The sequence below is a fragment of the Lontra canadensis genome, unplaced genomic scaffold (assembly GCF_010015895.1).
Source record: "Lontra canadensis isolate GAN:19392208 unplaced genomic scaffold, GSC_riverotter_1.0 scaffold8, whole genome shotgun sequence".
Classification (NCBI taxonomy): Eukaryota; Metazoa; Chordata; class Mammalia; order Carnivora; family Mustelidae; genus Lontra; species Lontra canadensis.
This window is the reverse complement of record NW_022631002.1, coordinates 10,808,264-10,831,860: the sequence shown is the minus strand read 5'-3', so window position 1 is coordinate 10,831,860 and position 23,597 is coordinate 10,808,264. Positions and strand designations below refer to the sequence as shown.

Sequence of the window (23,597 nt, the reverse complement as noted above, 5' to 3'; positions counted from 1 at the left end):
TCATTGTCTAATTGCTATGGCTAGGACTTCCAGTACTGTATTGAATAAAAGTGGTGAGAGTGGACATCCTTGTCTTGTTCCTGACCGTAGGGGGAAAGTTCTCAGTTTTTGCCTACTCAGTATGATGTTTGCTGTGGGTTTTTCACTATTTATTATGTTGAAGTATGTTTTCTCTAAATCTACTTTGTGGAGGGTTTTTTTTTTTTTTTTAATAATGAATTGGTGTAATTTGTCAAATGGTTTTTCTCCATCTATTGAAGTGATCATATGATTTTTACCCTTTTTCTTATTGATGTGCTATATCACATTGATTAATTTATGTATATTGGAGATGCCTGGGTGGCTCAGTCAGTTAAGCAGCTGCCTTTGGCTCAGGTCATGATCATAGGGATCATGATCCCAGGGATCAAGCCCGATGGGATTGAGTCCTGCGTTGGGCTTCTGGCTTGGCAGGGAGCCTGCTTTTCCCTCTGCCTCTGCCTGCCACTCTGCCTGCTTGTACTCTCTCTCTCTCTCTGACAAATAAATAAATGAAATCATTTAAAAAATTGTGAATATTGAACCACCCTCGTATCCCAGGAATAAATCCTACTTGATCATGGTGAATGATTTTTAAAAATGTGTTGTTGGATTTGATTTGCTAATATTTTGTTGAGGACTTTTGCATCTGTGTTTATCAGAGACATTGGCTTATAGTTTTTGTTTTGTTTTGTTTTGGTAATGTCATTATTTGGTTTTGATAACAGGATAATGCTGGCTTCATGGAACGAATGTGGAGGTTTTCCTCCTTCTTCTATTTTTGAGAATAGTTTGAGTAGAATAGGTATTAACTCTTCTTTAAAAGGTTTGGTATAATTCACCTGTGAAGCCACTTGGTGCTGGACTTTCGTTTGTTGGTGGTTTTTTGATTACTGAGAATCAGTGCCTTTAAATAGAAATATAAAGTTGTTGACATTTATGATTGACTGTTGGGCCAAGCTGACTCTGGAAATATTACATTCATATTTCCTAAAATTACAACTTGCTAATTTTTAAAAGCCACTTTGAGGTATGATTGATATACAAAAACCTGTACATATTTATTGTTTACAACCTGATGCATTTGGAGGTAAAAATACACCCAAAATCCATACTACCCAGAACAATCTACTGATTCGGCACAGTCGCTGTCAAAATGCCAGCAGCATTTTTCACCAGATGAGAACAAATGACACTACAATTTGTGTGGAGCCACAAAAGACCCTGAACAGCCAAAACAATTCTGAGAAACAAGGGAAGAGCTGGAGGTATCACAATTCCAGGTTTAAAGATAGGCAACAAAGATGTGGTGATCAAAGCAGTATGGTACTGGTACACAAAATAGACACAGAGATCAGTAGAATAGAATAGAGAGCCCAGAAATGAACTCACAATTATATGGCCAATTAATCTATGACAAAGGAGATAAGAATAGACAATGGGGGAAAAAGATAGTCTCCTCATTAAATGGTACTGGGAGAACTGGACTGCTGCATGTGAAAGAATGAAACTGGACCACTTTCTAACAACGTATGCTGAAATAAACTCAAAATTAAAGATCTAAATGTGAGACCTCATGCTGTAAAAACCCTAGAACAGAGCACAGACAGTAATTTCTTTGACATCAGCTTTAAAAATATTTTCTATATATATCTCCTGAAGCCAGGGGAACAAAAGCAAAAATAAACTATTGGGACTACATCAAAATGAAAACTTTCTCACAGCAAAAGAAACCATTGATAAGACAGAAAGGCAGCGTACTGAATGGGAGAAGATATTTGCCAATGATATATCTATTAAGGAGTTAATATACAAAATATACAAAGAATTAATATAGCTCAGCACCAAAAATAAATAAATAAATAAATAAAAACAACAAAAACCCAAAACAATCTGATTAACAACTGGGCAGAGGACCTGAATAGACATGTTTCCAAAGAAGACATACTGATGGCCAACAGACACGTGAGAAGACGCTCAAATGTCAGTAATCATCAGGGAAATGCAAATCAATTACAGGGAGATATCACCTGACACCTGTGAGAATGATTAAACTAAAAAAGACAAGAAATAACAAGTGTTAGTGAGGATGTGGAGAAAAAGGAACCCTTGGGCACTAGTGGTGGGACTGTAAATTGGTGCAGCCACTGTGGACAATAAAATTTTGTGCAGCCATAAAAAAGGATAAGATCTTGTCATTTGTGACAACATGGATGGACCTACCAGGTATTATGCTAAGTGAAGTACGTCAGGCTGAGAAAGACAAATACCATGATTTCACTCATGTGTAGAATCTAAAAAACTAAGCAAATGAATAAAAAACAAAAAGAAGAATCAGACCTGTAAATACAGAGAACAAACTGATGGTTACCAGAGGGAAGGGGTGGACAGATGGGCAAAATGGGTGAAGGGGTGTGGGAGGTACGGGCTTCCAGTTGTGGAATGAATAAGTCAGAGGAATGAAAGGTACAACATAGGGAATATAGTCAGTGGTACAGTAATAGCATTGTATGGGGACAGAAGTAGCTACACTGTGGTGATCACAGCAGAACATATGGAGACGCTGAATGACTATGTTCCACTGAAACTAATAGAACGTTGTGGGTCAATTGTAGTCAAATAAAAAAATTTAAAAAAATACATCCATGAAACCATCACCATAATCAAGGGGTTAAACATATTCAGCACTTCCAAAAGTTTCCTTCTGCCCTTTATTTATGTATTTGTATTTATGTATATATGTATGTATTCATTCATTCCTATTCATTTTTACTAAAAATGAAAAAAATTTCTTTTGTGATAATTTTAAAACAAAGATGCAAGATTCTGAACTCTGAAGGTATGTTCCAAATGGATCTTTATTAATTTTTTTTATTTTCAGAGAAGAAAATAAAAAGAGCAGTGACAATTTCAGTATAATAATCCATGCTGGTAATTGATTTTCCATTGTGCTTGTCAAAAGGATTTGCATTTTGCAATTATGGTAGCTGTCATCACGAGCATTGAACTGCTCTGCTAGGGAGCTGTTTTTCAGTTGCTGCCATTCTCCTTGGTAGTAACAGAGTGTGTGGAAAACGCAGGGGTGTGGATGAGATTCACAGTATCGCCAGAAGCAATTTGAAATTGGCTAGGCAGAAGCATGACCTATTTTTTTTTTTTTTGTCCGTCTTTTCTGATCCAGAAAATGTTTGTATTAACTCTCATTCCCAGCTGGAAGCATTGCTTTATTATGACTCATTGGATCAATATACATTGGGAGCCATGAACTATGATAGGTGGCCTGACAATCTTATGAAAGGCCTCCCTGGTTTGAGTGGAAATGAGGTTGCTTTGTGAGACTTTCTTTTTATCAAAAGGGACAATTTAGAACTTTCCATTATGCATTACAAATAGAAATAAGATGGAGATAAACAGAGAAAAACGATGTGCTTTTTCCTCCTCTGCCCGCACTTCTGTACCTTTCGCATCCTGACAGACTTGATCCTGCTCCCTCAGGCCGAGGGGATTTTTATCTTGGTGAAGCCAAGGTACTATGTGCCTGCTCTTTCTAATACAGAATAATTAGTGGCAGATAGTTTTAGAAGTTATTTACCCCTCAGTTTAGGAGATTCGATGACAAAGTAGCAAGTTCATAGCCATAGGTTAAAATCAGATTGCTATGTGAAAGTGCTTGATTGGAAAAATTGCCAGCAATGGTTTGTTAACACATCTGTTTGTATTCTTCCCTAGTTTAACACAATATCCCCAAATTAAATCTGTTGAAACTTGATTTGTTCTACACAAAGAGGTAAAGAGATAATTTAAAACACATGTGAGAGCATAATTTAAAAAATCCAAATGTATGTCAATCACTGGCAAAATTAATGGTAATATATCACATTTTTCACATAAAACTCATAATAGCATATTTTTTTCTCTGTATTTTTCATGAAAACATAACTCTTGTGTGCGCCTCTATTTGTACATAGGCCAGGAGCCAGATGGAGCTGGCTAGGGTGCTTGGATGTTAGAGGAAGCAATTCATTTGTCTATGTAGCAAAAGTGTCTGCAACTGGAAACCATTTCTAGAATTGAATGTGTGCATGGGGGAAATATTGTACTTGCTGGCTTCAGATACTAAATTCTATTTGTATCCCACTCCCCCATGCTATTGTAGAACATTATACCTATTAAAAGCAGTGTGTGTGTGTGTGTGTGTGTGTGTGTGTCTGTGTCTGTGTTTGTATATATAAACACATTATATATATTATAAATGTATGAACACACACTATATATATGTATAATTTGTTTTTGCTTCTCTGTCTAGTTGGTGCCAGTTCCCATTATGATACTCAATGACTGGGGAGCAATTCTGCTGTCCAGTGCTGAATCTAGAGCAGAGAATCTACCACACATGGGCCGAATATATTTTTATTCAGATAGAAGCATCAGTTCTGGTTGACCACCCATATAGTCCTGCGAATAGGATTGTTCTTCACAATCCACATACAGGTTTACAAAATCGTAATTTGTATGAAATACTTAATCAGTGACTTTGGGGAGATTAGGCACATAAAATACTCATGAAGGTACTACGGTACATTAATCATTTAGGTCTGAAATATTAGTCGATCTGATTTTCTCAGCCAGTTTCAAATCTCTGAGTGTGTAGGTTATGTTAGTTGAGGAATAACATGAAAACACCACATAGTTTTCATTTGTCTACACTTTAGCACCTGTGAGTTTCGTTTCAAGGTGGGAAGATCCTACTTGTTTTTCAGTTTAGAGACTGTTTCCCATATGTGCCCACATATCAGGTCACCTCATGCCCCTCTGGCATCTTCTGGGTAAAGCAGCCTCCTTTGGTTGTGCCATCTGGTTGTGCCAGATAAATGCTCAGATTTTCCGATGTCCTAATCTTTCTTCTAGTACTTTCAAAAATGGCAGCTGGCATATGAGGAACTCAGATGATACATGGCACGGCTGGGTAGAGGCTCCCCTGGCATATGTTGGTGGTTGTGTTGGTGATTACCCCAAGATCACTGGCTGGATCCTTGTGTCCCAGGTCAGCAATTATCTGCTGAGTGTGGTTGGGTTGGTCCTAACCCTACATGTTTGTTGGAATGCAGTGCCAATTTTAGTGGCCAGTCCATTCCTTGACTGTTTTCTTGTCAAAGGCCATTCCCTTTTGCTGGAGGGGCTCCATGACACTTCTTGTTGCTATTCAGATTCCCTGAAGTTAGTTGTGACATTCTTTAGTATAATAGATGGAGCGATGTGCAGTAGTCTCTGCAGAATGTCACTACCATGAAGAATCCCGCTGCTGAGCTTCCAGGCAGACCCTCCTTCTCTTCTAAGCATTGTTCTTTGTCTTCCCCTCCTGGACTCTGATTGTGGAATGGTTTCTGGGGGACTATAATACATGAGACAGAAAAATGAAAAGCACATTGTTCCAAATAAGAAACCCACAGCTAACCTCCTGCAAAGAAAAATTGCACTAGTATACAAAACAAGTAAGTCACAGAGAGTGGGGCACCTAGGTGACTCAGTCGGTTAAACGTTGGACTCTTGGTTTCACCTCGGGTCATGATCTCATGGATCGTCAGTGCTCTGCATTGGAGCAGTCTGCTTGAAGATTCTCTCCCTCTGCCCCTCCCCCCTTTCACATGCACGCACTCATACATGCTCTCTCTCAAATAAATAAATCTTAAAAAAAATATCACAGAGATGAAAATTACAGCATAGGGAATATGGCCAATAACATCATAATAACATCATATAGTGACGGATGATGACTATATTGTGATGGGCATTGAGTAATGTATAGAATTGTTGAATCACTGTTGTTTATGCCCGAAACTAATGTAATATTGTATGTCAACTATACTTCAACAATAAATATAATTTTTAAAAAACTCAAAAGAATAATTGCACTGGGTTGGGTAAAGAGACCAGACAGACTTTGTTCATAACTACAGTAATGAGGGTCAAGACTATTGCAATAGGGGAGAGATACTGAATTCAACTCTTGAAACAAAGGGTAGGAGAGTTTTTAAGCACTGGGCTGAGCCAGTAGAAAAGTACTGAAGAACATTAGGGGGGAAGTTGGTCAATGTGATTACACGTTTGTGTTCGCTAATTGGTGATTATGGAAATTAGGCTCCTACCCTCCCACAGAGACTGGGAAATGAGGCACTATCTTTCTTGATGACTGCATTTCAAGGGATGACTCAGGTCCTTGAGAAAGACATTCTTGGATTGTAAACCTGGAAAGAGTCTTGATGAAGATTTATATCTTAAGGGGCAGAAAAATAATGTACAGTTTCAAGTTTCCTTAATTAAATGATCTAAGAAAAGGGAAATCAGGGACCTATACTAAGGAAGGAGCCTGTCTAAGTCAAAGTGAGGGGAACGTGAAGGCTGTCATGTCACAAGCATCACTAATAGTTTTTCCTTTTGCCTATAAAATAAAAATTCCCACAATGAAATAACACTTAAAAAGGAATAAATCATGGAGTTAAATAAAGTATGTATATTCGAGACTGAATTCAACAAATACCTAAGCCTAGAGGTAAACATAACTCTTTAATTGGGAATATGAAATTATCTTGATAGCTCTTAGCATTTTTACAAACTGAGAAAGTATTGAATGATTTAATCAATCAAATGCTTGGGATTGGTTTTGCACTTTTTACCCTTTTGATATACTATGCTCTAGTAACACTGCCTTTTCCAGTCATTATGTGGAAATGATGTCTGTTGGTACAAGAGAGTGACTTCAGTTTGTTGACCCAGAAGCAGTAATATGAGGACATTTGGCTCATGACAGCTTATCATCTCTGTCTGGCTAAGGAAGATAAAAAAAAAAAAAAAAAAAGAAGGTACGGAAGCAAAAAAATGGTTTTTAAACCTCTGGGATATTGTCAGTATGCTCTTTCTGATGCATGGGGTCATTTACTGAAATGACCTGCCTCACTGCAATAGATCTAAATCGAAACTTCTAGCAAAGCATCACAATGGGCTTAGAAAGCAAAAACATGAGCCAGTCCTGATTATCATTTGAATTTCTAGACATCATGTGCTGAAAGTCAGTTTTCTAAAATGACTAATTTGAATGAAGTAAAACTTGCCGGCACAGAATTTAGTGTTTTTATAACTTTTTCCCAGCTTTCCAGAGTAAATTTGGCTGTCACAAAATTTGCAAATCAAATATACAAATCAAAATGCCCAAACAGAGAAAGGGTGTAAATATTTACTTTTCAATCCACTGAATTATTAAAGATTTCAGAAATGTTTGCTCTGGCAGTACAAGAAGTGGGACAGAAAGTCAGTCTGCCAATTTGCCGTGAGGGAAAAACGGATCAACAGCAAAGAACTAAAACCTCAGAGGACTGAGTGAGGTGTTATTAATTTAGAGCCTTTCTGGGGAAATGAAGTGAAAAACATCTTTTTCACTGTATCAAAAATCCAGAAACAAAGCCGTAAATACATCTAGGAAATGTAGTTTACAAGTGATTAAACTGTATAACTTTGGGGCAAGTGGTAGTCAGTGCGTGCATGTGTGTGTGTGTGTACCAAGTGCTTTGAGCTTTCTCTTGGAGAACCTCATTGATGATACCTTGCTTCAAAGAAAGTGTCCTGTGCCTTTACTTAGTTTGGCTCCAGTTCTTCCTTTGCCCCTAGTTTGATGTATGAATTTACACAGTTTTATTATATCTATATGGCTACAGATTGATTTCTTTCCTTTAAGCAGTACACATTTAGTAAGCATCCGCTGTGTGTCAGGCCATGTGCTAGACACTTCGGATCTGTCAGTGAATAAAACAGGCAAAGACTCTGGGCTTCACTGAGCTTACATTTTAATAGGGCAAGATAAAGGATAAACAATAAATATAATAAATAAGAAAATCATATACCATGTGTCAGTTTCTGTCAAAAAAGTGAAAAAAGTGGTTTCGAGTAAGACAAATGGGAGTAGGATTACTCGGTGGGAGGAATTGTAACAAGGGAGGTCAGGGGATACAGGCCTTTACAGGAAGGACGGGATCTGAGTGAAGATTGACGGTGGCAGGCCAGTGTATGTCAGAGAAGAGGCCTCCAGGCAGGAAGGATCGCTTTGCTGGGCAGGGGATGGGAGGTAGGAGAATGACTGGTGTTTTTTCAGAGAACTTCAGGGAGGCCTTTGCTGCTGAAGGGAGAGTTAGCTGGGAGGAAGAGGACCGGGCAAACATGGGTGGGAGTGGTAGAAGGGGGGCAGATTATCTAGGACTCTATGGGCCATGTGTGATGATCTTGTCTTTCACTGTGTGGACAACTGAGAGTTATTGTGGTGTTTTGAACACAGGGATGATATTACAAATCTGTTGCATGGAGAATGGAGTCTCAGTGAGCTAAGGATGAAGCAGAGAGATTCTTTGGGGGCTTTTGCAAGAAAGCAGGGTAAAATCATGTCGCTTGAGCCAAAGGAGTGCTAATGAAGATGGGGAAATAGATCTGGAGAGGTGAGCAGCACCAATAGCATTTTTTCGTTGTTGTTGTTGTTAGTTTGGTAACATGGTAAAAAAGAGAGAAGTCAAGAATTACTTCTTTGTAGACGTCCAGATGGCCAACAGACACATGAAAAAGTGCTCCACATCACTCGGCATCAGGGAAATACAAATCAAAACCACAGTGAGACCACCTCACACCAGTCAGAATGGCTAAAATTAACAAGTCAGGAAATGACAGATGTTGGCAAGGATGCAGAGTAAGGGGAACCTTCCTACACTGTTGGTGGGAACGCAAGCTGGTGCAGCCACTCTGGAAAACAGTATGGCAGCTCCTCAAAAAGTTGAAAATAGAGCTACCCTATGACCCAAACTGCAATACTGGGTATTTACCCCAAAGATACAAATGTGATCTGAAGGGGAATGTGCACCCGAATGTTTATAGCAGCAATGTCCACAATAGCCAAACTATGGAAAGAACCTAGATGTCCATCAACAGATGAATGGATAATGAAGATGTGGTGTATATATATATACATATATATATACACACATATATATGAAGATGTGTGTATATATATATATATATATATATATATACACACATACACATAATGGAATATTACGCGGCTATCTAAAAACTGAAATCTTGATATTTACAACAACGTGGATGGAACTAGAGGGTATTATGCTAAGTGAAATAAGTCAGTCAGAGAACAACAATTATCATATGATCTCCTTGATATAAGGAATTTCAGAGGCAGGTTAGGGGGTTGTGGGGGGTGGGGAGGGAAAAAATGAAACAAGATGGGATTGGAAGGGAGACAAACCATAGGAGACTCTTAATCTCAGGAAAGAAACTGAGGGTTGCTGGGGAGTGGAGGGGGAGGGATATGGTGGCTGGGTGATGGACATTGGGGAGAGTAAGTGCTATGGTGAGTGCTGTTAATTGTGTAAGACTGATGATTCACAGACCGGTACCCCTGAAGCAAATAATACATTATATGTTAATTTAAAAAAAAGGATGACTTCTTGTTGCTGTTCTGAGAAACTAGAAGGATGAAATTTTCATAAACTGGGCTAGGGAAGGGTGTGAACAGAGTAGGATTAGGGGGAAGAAGGGGAGTTTGGTTTAGAAAATGTTACAGATATCAAGGAGGGAGTTGAATGTCCAAGTCTGAAGTTTAGTAGAGAGGTATGGGGTGGAGCTCTAAGTCAGGGACTTATTAGCCCATGAGTAATATTTAAATCCAGGAGGCCAAGAGAGATCATGAAGGGTGAGTGTGGACAAAAAAGAAGCAGGCAAAGGCCTGAGCCCTGGACCATCTGAACCCTCAGAAGTGATAAGAGATAAAAGAACCAGCAGTGGGGACTGAGGAGCAGCAACCAGTGAGCTGGGAAGAAAATTAAGAGAAGGAGCCTTTGTGGACACTAAGTGAACCAAGTATACCGAAACACTGGGGGAGCCAAAATGTTCAAATGTCTTCCATAGGCCAGGTGGTAGCAAGGCTGAAATCTGAGCACTTGTTTTAGCAACATGGGGTTCTTTCGTCCTCTTGACAAGAGCAGGTCCAGTTGAGTGGTACAGAGTGAAAGGCTAGTTATAGTTGGCTTGAGCGTGAAGGAAATGGGAAGAATGGCAGAGTGGGAGTGTGGACATCTTACTCGAAGAATGACAATATGAAAAGCAGAAAAAAGTACGCTGGAGGCAAGAAAAGCTTTTTTTTAAAAAAATGGGAAAAATAACAGCATGCTTTTACATCCATGGGAATGATCCATTCAGGAGGAAAAACATGAGGCGGAGAAAGGAGAATTGCTGAAGCAGTGGCCCCAAGCGGGTTCAGCATGAGTGAAGGGGTTAACTCATAGAACTGGAAGGCACAGGGAATGGCCTGCAGGCACAGCTGGACTCAGGGGTGCTGACTGTGCCGGTGGAACGTGGTCTCGCTTCATCTTCCACCTCCGCTTCCCTCTGTGTTGGCTTCACTCGGGCAGGCTTTCCACAAAGATAGCTTCTGCAGTTGGATGCCTAAATCCCATCCTTTCGACTTTCGGACCAGAGAAAAGGGTCTCTCCTTCTCCAACAGAATCCTGGAATTGCTCCATTGGCCTGGCTCAGGTGACACGTTCATCCCTGTAACAGTCCCTGGGACCAGGGGAGGCAGTGGCAAGATTCCAGAGTGTTCTGTGAAAAAAGACCAGCAATTCACACACCACTGAAAGTGTTGTGTTTTCTTCTCAGCCAAAAAAACTATGCTGGTAATGATACCAAGTTGTTAAGAGTCCTAAATGGTGGCCTGGGGACACTGAAAACCATTTAAGGAAGCCAAACAAATATTGGCACAATGTTCTTTTGGTTTCCTTACATTATTGTAACTTAATGTCATGATCAAAATAATCAGGCAAACTTAGACTCTTGGGGGAAATCTAGTTGAAATCACATGTGAAAAAGAAGTAATCGTCTTAGAGGGAAACTTTCTTATGGCAATTTTAATTAAGCCAATCATTTCTTAAAAATGTAGATGGCCTAATGGTAGCTAGGACTGTCATTCAGCTGTGGTCACTGTGCTTTGTGTCCTTGAACACTTGTATCCTTCTACACTTCCAAATATTGCGAAGGAAGCAGGACTCCTTTCTGAGAAGTTTGTACCTTTACAAAGTTGACAAACTTGTGACACGTCATCTCATTGATGGCCACCAGGAATGGCGGTCATGCCATTTTTAATATTAGCAGGGGATAGAGGTGATTCTTTTCTCTATTTTAAGCCTTCACGCAAGAGTATTTTTTTCTTCAATTTTTCTTTTCACTTTCCTGAAATTGTAAGATGTGTCTCCATGAGCAGAATGAAATATTATTGATATCTGGCACATGGGCTATATGGATCTTGAACATAATTCAACCAGCCAATTATTTATGTTTAAATAATATTGAGTAAATTATTTGGATATATTCTTAGACTGAAACTAACCTCTATGGGCAATGATAGTTGCCCATAATTATGATGTCAGGGGTAAAGAACTGAATATTTCAGGGGTGAAGAACTGAAAAGGAAGTGACTTTTAAAACGAGATCCTCACAGAGATTAAATTATTATTTTTTTAAGATTTTTTTTTAAATTTATTTGACAGAGGGAGAGAGAGATCACAAGCAGGCAGAGCAGCAGGCAGAGAGAGAGAGGGGGAAGCAGGCTCCTTGCTGAGCAGAGAGCCCTATGCAGGGCTTGATCCCAGGACCCTGAGATCACGACCTGAGCTGAAAGCAGAGGTTTAACCCACTGAGCCACCCAGGTGCCCCTAAATTATTTTTAAAAATAAGTAATTTCTTACCTACACTAAAATGATTTGTAGAACATTGGGAAAATTTAATTTGCATAATACTAGGAAAACTTACTTAGCCTCTGTAAATCTTTTTTTTGAGTTTTCTTTGAAGAGAGGTTAGGACATTTCACTTCACTAAGTAATTTCAGTAATTAAACTTAATATGATACATAAAATTTCTAGTAGAGTGTTTAACATACAATAGGCACTAGACAATTCATAGTTTGCTTTTCTTTCCTTACGATTCACAGCAACATTTTTTATCGAAGCAAGTTCCCCAGGAAACTGATGTTTAAAAAAGTGGTAGGCAACAGATAAAAGAGATTCTGTGTTTGTGGTCATTCAGGAATTAAATATTTTCAAAACTGAATTTAGTGCTGTGATCATAAATCTTTATTTGGAGTCAATAGTAATAATAATTGTTTTACAATTCAAAAAGGAACGACTACCACGTATCCACATGCTTGCTATGTGTGAGAGAAATCAATAGGCACTTTAATATGCTTTTTGAGATTAATTCTCAGAACAAATACTACAACATTTAACTTCAAAGTCTCATCAATGGGAAGGATTTTCAGTTTTAAATGTGAATTTTCAGGCTATGATATGAAGAGTCAACAAATGTTTTTGTTTGGATAGACTTATTATGTCAAGTCTCAGTGATGAGGCCACACCTGGAGAAAAAGGAGAGTGGAATAGGAAAGAAGTGAGCCGAGGGGACAAGACTCCTGCTTTTGTTTTGTGGGTTAAGTGTCACTAACCATGGAATAGATGGGGTTATGAACAGGTGGTCTTTGGTTTGTAGGTGTTGGTCTTCTGTGATCGTGAACACATGGGCATAGTAAAAATCTTCCTTGGGGCACCTGGGTGGCTCAGTGGGTTAAGCCTCTGCCTTTGGCTCAGGTCATGATCTCAGGGTCCTGGGATCGAGCCCCACATGGGGCTTTCTGCTCAGCAGGGAGCCTGCTTCCCCCTTCTATCTGCCTGCCTCTCTGCCTACTTGTGATCTCTCTCTCTCTCTGTGTGTCAAATAAATAAAATAAAATCTTTAAAAAAAAAAAAAAGGGGCACCTGGGTGGCTCAGTGGGTTAAGCCGCTGCCTTCGGCTCAGTTCATGATCTCGGAGTCCTGGGATTGAGCCCCGCATCGGGCTCTCTGCTCAGCAGGGAGCCTGCTTCCTCCTCTCTCTCTGCCTGCCTCTCTGCCTGCTTGTGATCTCTCTGTCAAATAAATAAATAAAATCTTAAAAAAAAAAAAAAAACTTCCTTAAGGATGAATAATCCTTGTTGAACCGCTAAAATGTTTGGTTAAAAAATAAAAGAAGGAATTCTTATATTTTACTTTATAGTAGTTTAGAGTTCATCATCAGCTGGAGTTGCCCTTCATTTTTTCCATTAAAAAAAGTAAATATGAAAACAGCATGGCTCCAGGAAGCTAGGTGCTTTGCGGTGGGCATGTGGCTCCTGTTACCTAAAGTCGGCTTTCATTTCCTGTCACTACTGTTTTTAACTTGTCCCCGCAGGCTGCCACTGCCAAAGTGTGCCATGTTCTATCCGTCCCTGTACCCATATCCATACGTATGCATTTTCCATGTTACTCTTGGGCATTTGTTTTAAAATTAGAACAAGCTTAACACTCCATCACATCTTAGACCACGTGCCTCCAAAGGGCTGAACAGCTTAAAACCCCGTGGGGAATCTCTGGGTTCCCTGTGGCCGATTTAACTTGGTAAAGCCCAAGAGCATCCGAATTTCCATTACTTTATTGGTGTACCTCGTTAATGATGTCGCTTAATTTGCATATCAGTAGTACCTTTCCACCGCAGGTGAGAAATTGAAATGTTCAAGGTCAATTAACTGCGAATGTTTCAAGTCGGGTAGTGCAGCTGTAACAGTGAGCGGTGCTGGGAAGGGGGAGCGGCCAGTGCGAGGTACCTCTTTCTCCTGATGAGAATTGATGATCCAATTTTAACTCACCAGAGTCCTGCTGATTCTTTTTTCCTCACTGTGCTCCTCTCTTGTGTTCACTTTTTAAATACTGTTCTACCAAGGAGTGTCCAAATGCTAGAGAAAGATTATGAAATTCTATATTAAAAAGTGTACAGACTGTTGAAATTAACGAGAAAGATCAAGACCCAAAACAGTCAGCGCTTTCCCAGAGGTATAAGCTGATAGAGATAAAATTCCCTAATGTTGAAATGTCAGGTTGAGGTGATGGCCAGCTGGGGACACTTCATTCGCTCTTTTCCAACTTTTCTGTGTTTAAAAAAAAATGATAAAAATACAAAGAGATACGCAGCCGTAGCAATAAAGGGACTGTGGATGCTTGGGTAGCATCAGACTTCAGAAAATTGTCAGCTTCCGGACTTGGATAGATCCTGAGGACAAGTAGTAAGATGAGAGAGGACGGTGGAGGGAAATAATTACCCATTCGCCACTCACATCCCGTGTCTGTACTTGAGAAACATGGTTTTCGTTAAGTTGAGGGAGGAAAGTTGGCTCTACTGCCTGATAGCTAAATTCTAGGGTTCCCCTACCTCTCTCAGCTCCCTTTTTTCTACATCCCCTGGGAAATACCAATTCTAGTTATCCTAATGATATGAGAGGCACTACGGGTCCTGGTTAAGAGCTCCGTGCCTCTTGCTGCTCTGTGGACTACAGCAAGGTATTCAGACTCTCCCTATATGACTTGTCCTCTATTCAGTAGGATAACAAACCTTCACACTGTGCCTGATACAAAGCCCTCCCTTGCTCAGTAAATATTAAGTAAAGTAGAATAAGGGGAAAAGGTAGGATGGAGTTTCATTACATCCGGAGAAGTGGAACACGAAGGAAATTTGGCCTGGCTTTAAAAAGTAATGCTGTGGGAACAGGTCCCATGGAGGGTTCAGGAATTTCCTGGGCTATTTGTGGGAGGGTGCTATTTAAGATAGTCTTCAGATCATTCAAGAACAAATTCTCTTCCATGTAGATAACAGGCAACAAGAATAGGGGCTGCTCCTTGGGGACAGCAGAGCTGTGCTGGATAAATAACACCAGGACACCAAAAATGCAGCTGGACCCCATGTGTACCAACAAGCCCTCCTACTCAAAATGTGAGAATATTCTCCTCTGACTTAAACATTATAGCGGTATTGGTGACCAAGAGAACGCCACTTATTCAGGCTACTGGGCAAAACCACAGAGTCTTTAAGAGCAGCTACAGAGAAAATGAAAAGTAAACACAAACCAATAAAAATTATAATATGTATAAATATTTTTGATCAAAGGGAGAGAGAACATTGGAGAGAGAGCATTATACTTTTGATGTACAGAGTGGAAGACACTTTTTGAACAATGACTTATTTCAAGAAGAAAGGTAATTTGAGGGAAAAAAGTATCTAGTTCTAAAGACAATGTGGTGAGTAACTTGGGAATCAGACCAAAATATTAGTATTATACCATCGAAAGAAGATATTGTTGTCATGTAATTCTTTTTTAAATGCTGTATTGACTCAGTTTTGAGGCTTTGACAAGAGGATGGTCAGTTCCCATTCGTGAGCAGCTGATTATTAGTTGCATATAATACCCAGAGCTCATCCCCACACGTGCCCTCCCTGATACCCATCACCTGGTTACCCCATGCCCCCAACACACTCCTTTCTGTAACTCTCAGTTGTTTCCGGGAGTCTCTCGGTTTGTCTCCCTCTCTCATTTCTTCTCATTCAGTTTTCCCTCCCTTCCCCTTTGATCCTCTGGGCTATTCCTTATGTTCCACATTTGAGTGAAACCATACGATAACAGTCTTTCTCTGCTTGACTTACTTCACGGAGGTGATCTTCTACTTAAATTAGACCTTATATCAGAGCCTTAAGGTGGGTGACAAAAGAATGGGGGAAAGAAAACATGTGCTCATATTCTTATTTGGGGTGTTATATAATAGAAGTTGCATCTTAATAGATACTGAATATTCAATAATTATGAATTTAAGAAGGTGTTAAATCCTATTTCATGACTTTTACAATGATTACATATTACTTATATAATTATCAATGTCAGTATTACTTAAAATAAATAAATTCCCCAAATAAGGCATTATTGTATTAAACTGGAAGTATGAAATATCTTAACAAGACATACAGTAGTCACATCTCTAATATTTTTGGTGTGCAGTGGATAAAAGAAAATGTGATAAGTTCTGCTGTACCTGTACACTCTTGAACATACAGTAGATTCTTATTTTTCACTCTCGAGTGCTCAAGCACTCCCGACTCTATGACCTTTTCCCTGATAGTCCCTCCCCCATCTCCTATCCCCCATCCACCAACCCCTTCCAGGGACAGGATAGAACCAGTGTCATATTAGTGAATTGGCTGGGCTGGGTGTGCGGACTGATTTGTAGAGTTTGCCAATTTCTGTGGTTTAAATATTCCCACCATGGCTACATTTAACAATCAGCTTGCAAAATGTCTGAAAATTTAATTGCCTCTCATCCACTGTTGCCAGCCAGGTCCAGCCTTCCGCTGGATAGAGCTCTCCGCCATCATTTATTGTATTATTGTTCCCTGCACCTGTCTCACCTTTAACATTTGTGCTTCACACATGCTTCTCAATGTCAGTTATTCCCACAGGACTGTAAACACAGTGGGGATAGGGACAGTTCCTTGACCATCTGTATTGTCAGGCTTAAAGCTGTACTTCTTTCTCCAGGAAGTCTGAACGTGATCAGATACCAAAGGCAGTTTTCTAGTTCCACCACAGGGTGAACCACGATTGAAAGTTAAATCATTACCTAATCGTATGTGGGCAGCAAACCTGCTAGTTCCAAGTGTAGACAGGAATGTCTACCTGTCCAATTAAGTACTTTAAACTTTCGATAAGATCCTTGGTTCTCCGCAGTGTCAGGGAGTTATAATACCTAGAAATGAACATAATTAACACAAGCTTCATCCTTTTATAGTAAATTCCTGTTTTTCTGTATTATTCTACAATTATGAGAAGTTTCATATTTTGGAAATTTAACTTTATTAAATTCCATCCAGAAATACAGTCTTACTAGCATCTCTAGTCCACTCACAGATTTGTAACGAATCTTTTGCCCATTTTCTTCTGTTTCTGTTTGCATAAAAGGAGCTGGTGGCTGGTCTCCACTTGTGTCAAACAAATACCAGTGGTTGCAGATTGACCTTGGAGAGAGAATGGAGACCACGGCTGTGGCCACCCAGGGGGGATACGGGAGCTCCAACTGGGTGACCAGCTACCTCCTGATGTTCAGCGACAGTGGCAGGAACTGGAAACAATATCGACAAGAAGACAGCATCTGGGTATGTTTCTTTGACAGAATATATATACACAGTATCTCAGGGAAAGAGAGTCATCTCTGAATCTTGTTTACAAATCTCCTAAACTAAGTTGAGAAAGAGAATTTTTGGAATTACTTAGGAAACATTTTTCAAGAAAAAATAAGTTAATATTTATTTCATGGTATAACTTTTGAAAATTCTAAAGGTAAATTTATCTCAGAGACCTCAAATTGGAAAAAAATCTTATATGCCCATTATATAGTGTGGAAATCTAAGAAATAAGATCTGTAGAAAATTTTTTTAGGTTTTGTCCAATAACACAGTGGTTTTCCATGGTCTTCATTTAAATCTTGGTTAAAAGAATTTTTCCTTTTATTGACTCTGATGACTCAGAGATTTCTGAACATCCCCCTCTCTCTTTCTCTAGTATATGGAGGTTTGTATATATATTTGGAGTATTTTTATATGATATAAATATACACATATATATGATTTATGTATAAACCGTTCTCTATTCTTTCAAAAGTGTGTAAGTGTGTAAAATGCTGTATATTATGGGCAGGGGCATAGCTCCTGTAGGAGACTGACCAGGAGGAAGTTTATAGTAGAGTGGGGTGGTATTTGCAGTTGGTTGATTGTATATGAACACCTGCTGGGAGAATGAAGCTATACGCAGTTTGCTTGGTGGTGAAGAAAGGATCTTTGCTAGTAGAACGGTATTGGTTTGGATCTTACGTGGGCCAGGGACAACATACTGCAATCAAAGAACTTTCTTTCTTTTTTTTTTTCCTCTGGCTGAGCTGCTAGGACCAGAGAAAATGAGTAACTTAATGAAGCATCCTTCTTAGCACACAGATAATTTGGAAGCCTATTTGGGCACATAATGATAATTTTCTTTGATCAGTCAATTGCCTCTCTCTTGAAAGTTCCTAGAACTCCGTTGTACATTATCAATTCATGGAAGAAATGGACTGTGATTTACTCACCTTTGTATCTCTAAAGCACTTGGTGGCCATTTGACGCATGTTTATTGATGTAAATTGAATTGAAAAGAAGTAGCCCAGCTCTGTCTCCAGAAAGACCCTAACAGTCAGGCTGGAAGAAGTTGCCTACAAGCATTTTTGAGAAAAGCTGCCTTAAAATCCAAAGCAAGCTCAAGTGTAGAAGAGCAAGAAAAACTGGATATTATGGTTGAGTTAATTTTATGAGAACCATTCAAACTAGGGATAAAATAAACAGTAATTATGAACCAGTAACAATGAAAGCTTAATGAGGTATTTATTTTAACTAGGTGTTTGGATTATCTTTTACTCTCTTTCTAAATTAAGCATTGGGTTTTTAAACTAGATAAGTAGAGGCTAATTTATGGTAATATTTAGCCATGTTAAGTAAAAGGTATGTTTTTGACATTTCTTAAAATGATGGATCAACCATGACAATTGTTTCTCTGTTCATTAAGCTTGGGGAAATCCAAACCTAGATCACGCCATTTGTTTTTTTTTGGTTACTCTTATTAAAGGTGAGGTTCTCGGATATTGGGGCACCTGGGTGACTCAGTCGGTTAAGTGTCAACTCGGTTTAGGCTCAGGTCATTATCTCATGGGTCATGAGATTGACCCACATCATGCTCTGTGTTTAGCTTGGAGTCTGCTTGAGAATCTCTCCCTTTGCCTCTCCCCCCACTAGTACACACACACACACACACACACACACACTCTCTCTCTCTCTCTCTCTCTCTCTCTCTTTCTCAAATAAATAAACAAATGAAAAAAAAAAGATATGAGGTACTCAGGGTGAAATAGAGGCATAATAATATCCCTAACTAATCCAAACTAATCGATGTAAAGATAGCTGACATCTATCACAATTAATTGTCAAGGTAATGCTATTTTTTAGACTATGCTATAGTTTGTTGGTTACTCACTGTCTTCCTCTCTTGAGTGTGAACATCCTGAAAATAGAGGCTATATCTTCTAACCTTTCATCTCAGCATCCAAATCTTAAGAATTCCTGGCATGTTAAACCATAAGAGACTCTTAACTATAGGAATCAAACTGAGGGTTGCTGGAAGGGAGGTGGGTGGGGATGGGGTAACAGGGTGATGGGCATTAAGGAGAGCACTGGAAGTAATGAGTATTGGGTGTTATATGCAACTGATGGGTCACTAAATTCTAGCCTGGAAATTAATAATATACTATATGTCAACTAAATTGAATTTAAATTAAAAAAAAAAAAGAGTTCCTGTCATGCTACAGGCAAATACTGTTTGTTGAATGACTGAATGAGGGAATGAATAGATGAATGAAGGGAAACAATGTACTTTATTATAGTGACTCCTTTCCCCCATGATCACCTCTGCCTTTTAGTGCATTTATGTTTACCAGTTTAATACATTTAGAGTTAGGATGGTACATTTCTCTCTCCCCTACAAATTTTGAAACTTTTTATGGGAGCGGGTTTATCTTTCCCATCTTTGCATTTCCGGCATTGCATACCTAGTGTGGCACATGGCTTTTGTTGAGTGTATTACAGAAGAAAATCAATGAATGAATAGATTTGAATATATCAATCTGCTAATCTGGGTCTAACTTTGTAAAAATAATTTTGGGAGGTATTAAAAGAGCTCACGTTAATGTCATCAAAGAGATAAAACACATCAGAACAAACCAAAAAATGATTCAGAGAAGCATGCAAATATGGGATACAGACTTCTAGAGATTTGGAAATTGGTGGAATATACAGATCGTTGTGACTGACTGTCAAAAAAGCTGGGTTCACATGGGTGTTGAATAAAGCATGATAACTTAGGTTCTGGGAGGATTAAGGAAGCTATTCTATATAGCTAGAAAAGGCTAAACAAAAGTGTAGACATTGGAAATACCCAGAGATATAGTATCTCATGTAATAACCAGTGAGTCTACTGGTCAGAATGGACTGTCAAGTTTTGGAAGGTCTAAAGGAGACTTTTGGTTATGGTAAAGAAAATTGATGGATAGCTTTGAATGTCACAATCAAAATTAAGACTTGGTACAACAGGTACCATGTGTACACATAAGATAGGCGAAGTTATGGTGTAGGTACAACTCAGATCCCAGGCCTCACACACATCTTCATGGTGCCTGCTCATCCCAGGTACATTGCAAAATTCTATTCTACTCCAGTGACTCAGGTGCTGCTCTAAGGGAAGCACCCTGTCTGTGAATCTACAATTGTCAAAGCAGGAGAAATGAAACATGGTGAGCTGTACCCAGTTCTTGACGATTCATCTGGAATAACACAGATCAATTTGGGTTTTTTTTTTTTTAAGCCAAAGTACAATTTTTAATTGATACACATAATAAGGAATTTAACCCTTTGTTGTATTTTGTAAATATATCATTCCCAAATTCTTTTTCTTTATTTGGTATGTTTTTACCCATTTTTAAAAAGGTTCTCTGGGTTGTATACAGACCATGCACAACATGCCAGTTTTCTTTAAGAGCTTCACATTCTGCCCCAGATGATAGAAATCTATGAAAGAGAGTTAGGAAACACATAAGCCATTATACGAGTGTGTGATGGAAGGAGAAAGAAAAGACAATTGTGAATTTAGAAACAAAGAAAATAAAACCCATCAACTTGGATTGAAATGCTGCTGTAGGGATCCTCACTCTTCCTTCATTTGATCCCCACCTTGAGCGCTGGGGAAAACAATGACTTCTTTTTTATTTTATCTTATTTTTTTATTTTATTATTTTTTTATTTTTTATAAACATATAATATATTTTTATCCCCAGGGGTACAGGTCTGTGAATCTCCAGGTTTATACACTTCACAACACTCACCATAGCACATACCTCCCCAGTGTCCATAGCCCCACTCCCCCTCTCCCAACCCCCCTCCCCCCACCAACCCTTAGTTTGTTTTGTGAGATTAAGAGTCACTTATGGTTTGTCTCCCTCCCAATCCCATCTTGTTTCATTTACTCTTATCCTACCTCCTTAACCCCCCACGTTGCATCTCCTCTCCCTCATATCAGGGAGATCATATGATAGTTGCCTTTCTCCGATTGACTTATTTCGCTAAGCATGATACCCTCTAGTTCCATCCACGTCGTCGCAAATGGCAAGATTTCATTTCTTTTGATGGCTGCATAGTATTCCATTGTGTATATATACCACATCTTCTTTATCCATTCATCTGTTGATGGACATCTGGGTTCTTTCCATAGTTTGGCTATTGTGAACATTGCTGCTATAAACATTTGGGTGCACGTGCCCCATCGGATCACCACATTTGTATCTTTAGGGTAAATACCCAGCAGTGCAATTGCTGGGTCATAGGGTAGTTCTATTTTCAACATTTTGAGGAACCTCCATGCTGTTTTCCAGAGTGGTTGCACCAGCTTGCATTCCCACCAACCGTGTAGGAGGGTTCCCCTTTCTCCGCATCCTCGCCAGCATCTGTCATTTCCTAACTTGTTAATTTTAGCCATTCTGACTGGTGTGAGGTGATATCTCACTGTGGTTTTGATTTGTATTTCCCTGATGCCGAGTGATGTGGAGCACTTTTTCACGTGTCTGTTGGCCATCTGGATGTCTTCTTTGCAGAAACGTCTGTTCATGTCTTCTGCCCATTTCTTGATTGGATTATTTGTTCTTTGGCTATTGAGTTTGCTAAGTTCTTTATATATTTTGGACATTAGCCCTTTATCTGATTTGTCGTTTGCAAATATCTTCTCCCATTCTGTCAGTTGTCTTTTGGTTTTGTTAACTCTTTCCTTGGCTGTGCAAAAGCTTTTGATCTTGATAAAATCCCAATAGTTCATTTTTGCCCTTGCTTCCCTTGCCTTGATAAAATCCCAATAGTTCATTTTTGCCCTTGCTTCCCTTGCCTTTGGCGATGTTCCTAGGAAGATGTTGCTGCGGCTGAGGTCGAAGAGGTTGCTGCCTGTGTTCTCCTCAAGGATTTGGATGGATTCCTTTCTCACATTGAGGTCCTTCATCCATTTTGAGTCTATTTTCGTGTGTGGTGTAAGGAAATGATCCAATTTCATTTTTCTGCATGTGGCTGTCCAATTTTCCCAACACCATTTATTGAAGAGGCTGTCTTTTTTCCATTGGACATTCTTTCCTGCTTTGTCGAAGATTAGTTGACCATAGAGTTGAGGGTCTATTTCTGGGCTCTCTATTCTGTTCCATTGATCTATGTGTCTGTTTTTGTGCCAGTACCATGCTGTCTTGATGATGACAGCTTTGTAATAGAGCTTGAAGTCCGGAATTGTGATGCCACCGACTTTGGCTTTTTCAATATTCCTTTGGCTATTCGCGGTCTTTTCTGGTTCCATATAAATTTTAGGATTATTTGTTCCATTTCTTTGAAAAAAATGGATGGTACTTCGATAGGAATTGCATTAAATGTGTAGATTGCTTTAGGTAGCATAGACATTTTCACAATATTTATTCTTCCAATCCAGGAGCATGGAACATTTTTCCATTTCTTTGGAAAACAATGACTTCTGTATACCTGAAAGAATTAATGAAATGCCCTGCTGCTTTTTACAAATAATCATTGAAAAGAAAGACAAAATATTTTATTTATTATCTATACAGGTCACACACATATTTAATAGAACTGTAAACTTGACAGATATATGGCATTTTGTAAAATTACACATTAAAACATTTCTTTAGAAAAAAATTTATAGTCCAAGCTTGTAAATGTAATTTATACAAAGTACTCTAGTAGATGGCATATAAATATTTCACAAAAAATTAGAAAATGCAAGCTGCTAAAATTGTTCCTCTCAAATGGAAGATAAAATAAAATCCCTCAACATCTATGATCAAAAAGACTTTTCAGCCAGTTTATTGTAAGTGATTGAAAAAGTAAATGTAAGGTGTAATTTTCATTCATTTAAGAACAAGTGCTGAAATATCATGAAAGTAACATCTTAGAAACTATTTTAAATAGATCAACATGTGCAGGAACTTTATAGCTAAATTATCCAGATTATCTCTGATGCATGCCCAGGTTTCTTTTATACTGTAGACTACACAGGCAAAGAACGGGATGATACCAATTTTATGAATTATTTAGGTAAACATGATTCTTCTACACAGAATAGTTTGCTTTTTGTCTTTTTTATGTATTTCATCCAAACAAAAAACCTTTAGCATATTTCTAAAGTTAGAGTAGTTTTATTTTGTTTTTTTTTTTTTAATGAGACGTGTTTAATGTCATGATTCCCGGGTTTGGGCTCTGAAAAACCCAGGGCCCCGTGACATAAAAGTATATTCACAAAATATGCACGCCATTGTCACCGTGAGTGATTGAGTTGTCAACTCTCAAAGCCAGGCAGGGCAGAAAGACTACCTGCAAAGATTTTAACATATATATTTGTTTCTAATCAAATAAGTACGTGACCGGGGGAGTTTAATAGAAAACCCGAGGAGGCAGGAATACAGGTGGGAGGTGTGTTGCAAGCTCAGCTGCAAGGTACAGCTTTTCTAGCTCTTTCCCCTGCTGAGCCCTTA

General features: G+C 38.9%; 1 protein-coding gene across 3 annotated transcripts in view; it reads left to right on the top strand.

Moving 5' to 3' along the window:
• CNTNAP4 (contactin associated protein family member 4) overlaps window positions 1-23,597 on the top strand; it is a 238,152-nt gene that overhangs the window by 55,465 nt on the left and 159,090 nt on the right. For 2 of the 3 annotated variants that reach the window (XM_032853931.1, XM_032853930.1), the window contains exon 3: window positions 16,910-17,103. In XM_032853931.1, coding sequence (XP_032709822.1) covers window positions 16,910-17,103 — 194 coding nt within the window. Of the gene's footprint in view, window positions 1-1,280; window positions 1,287-16,909; window positions 17,104-23,597 lie in introns of those variants that run through there. The other variant, XM_032853932.1, reaches the window with a different exon arrangement.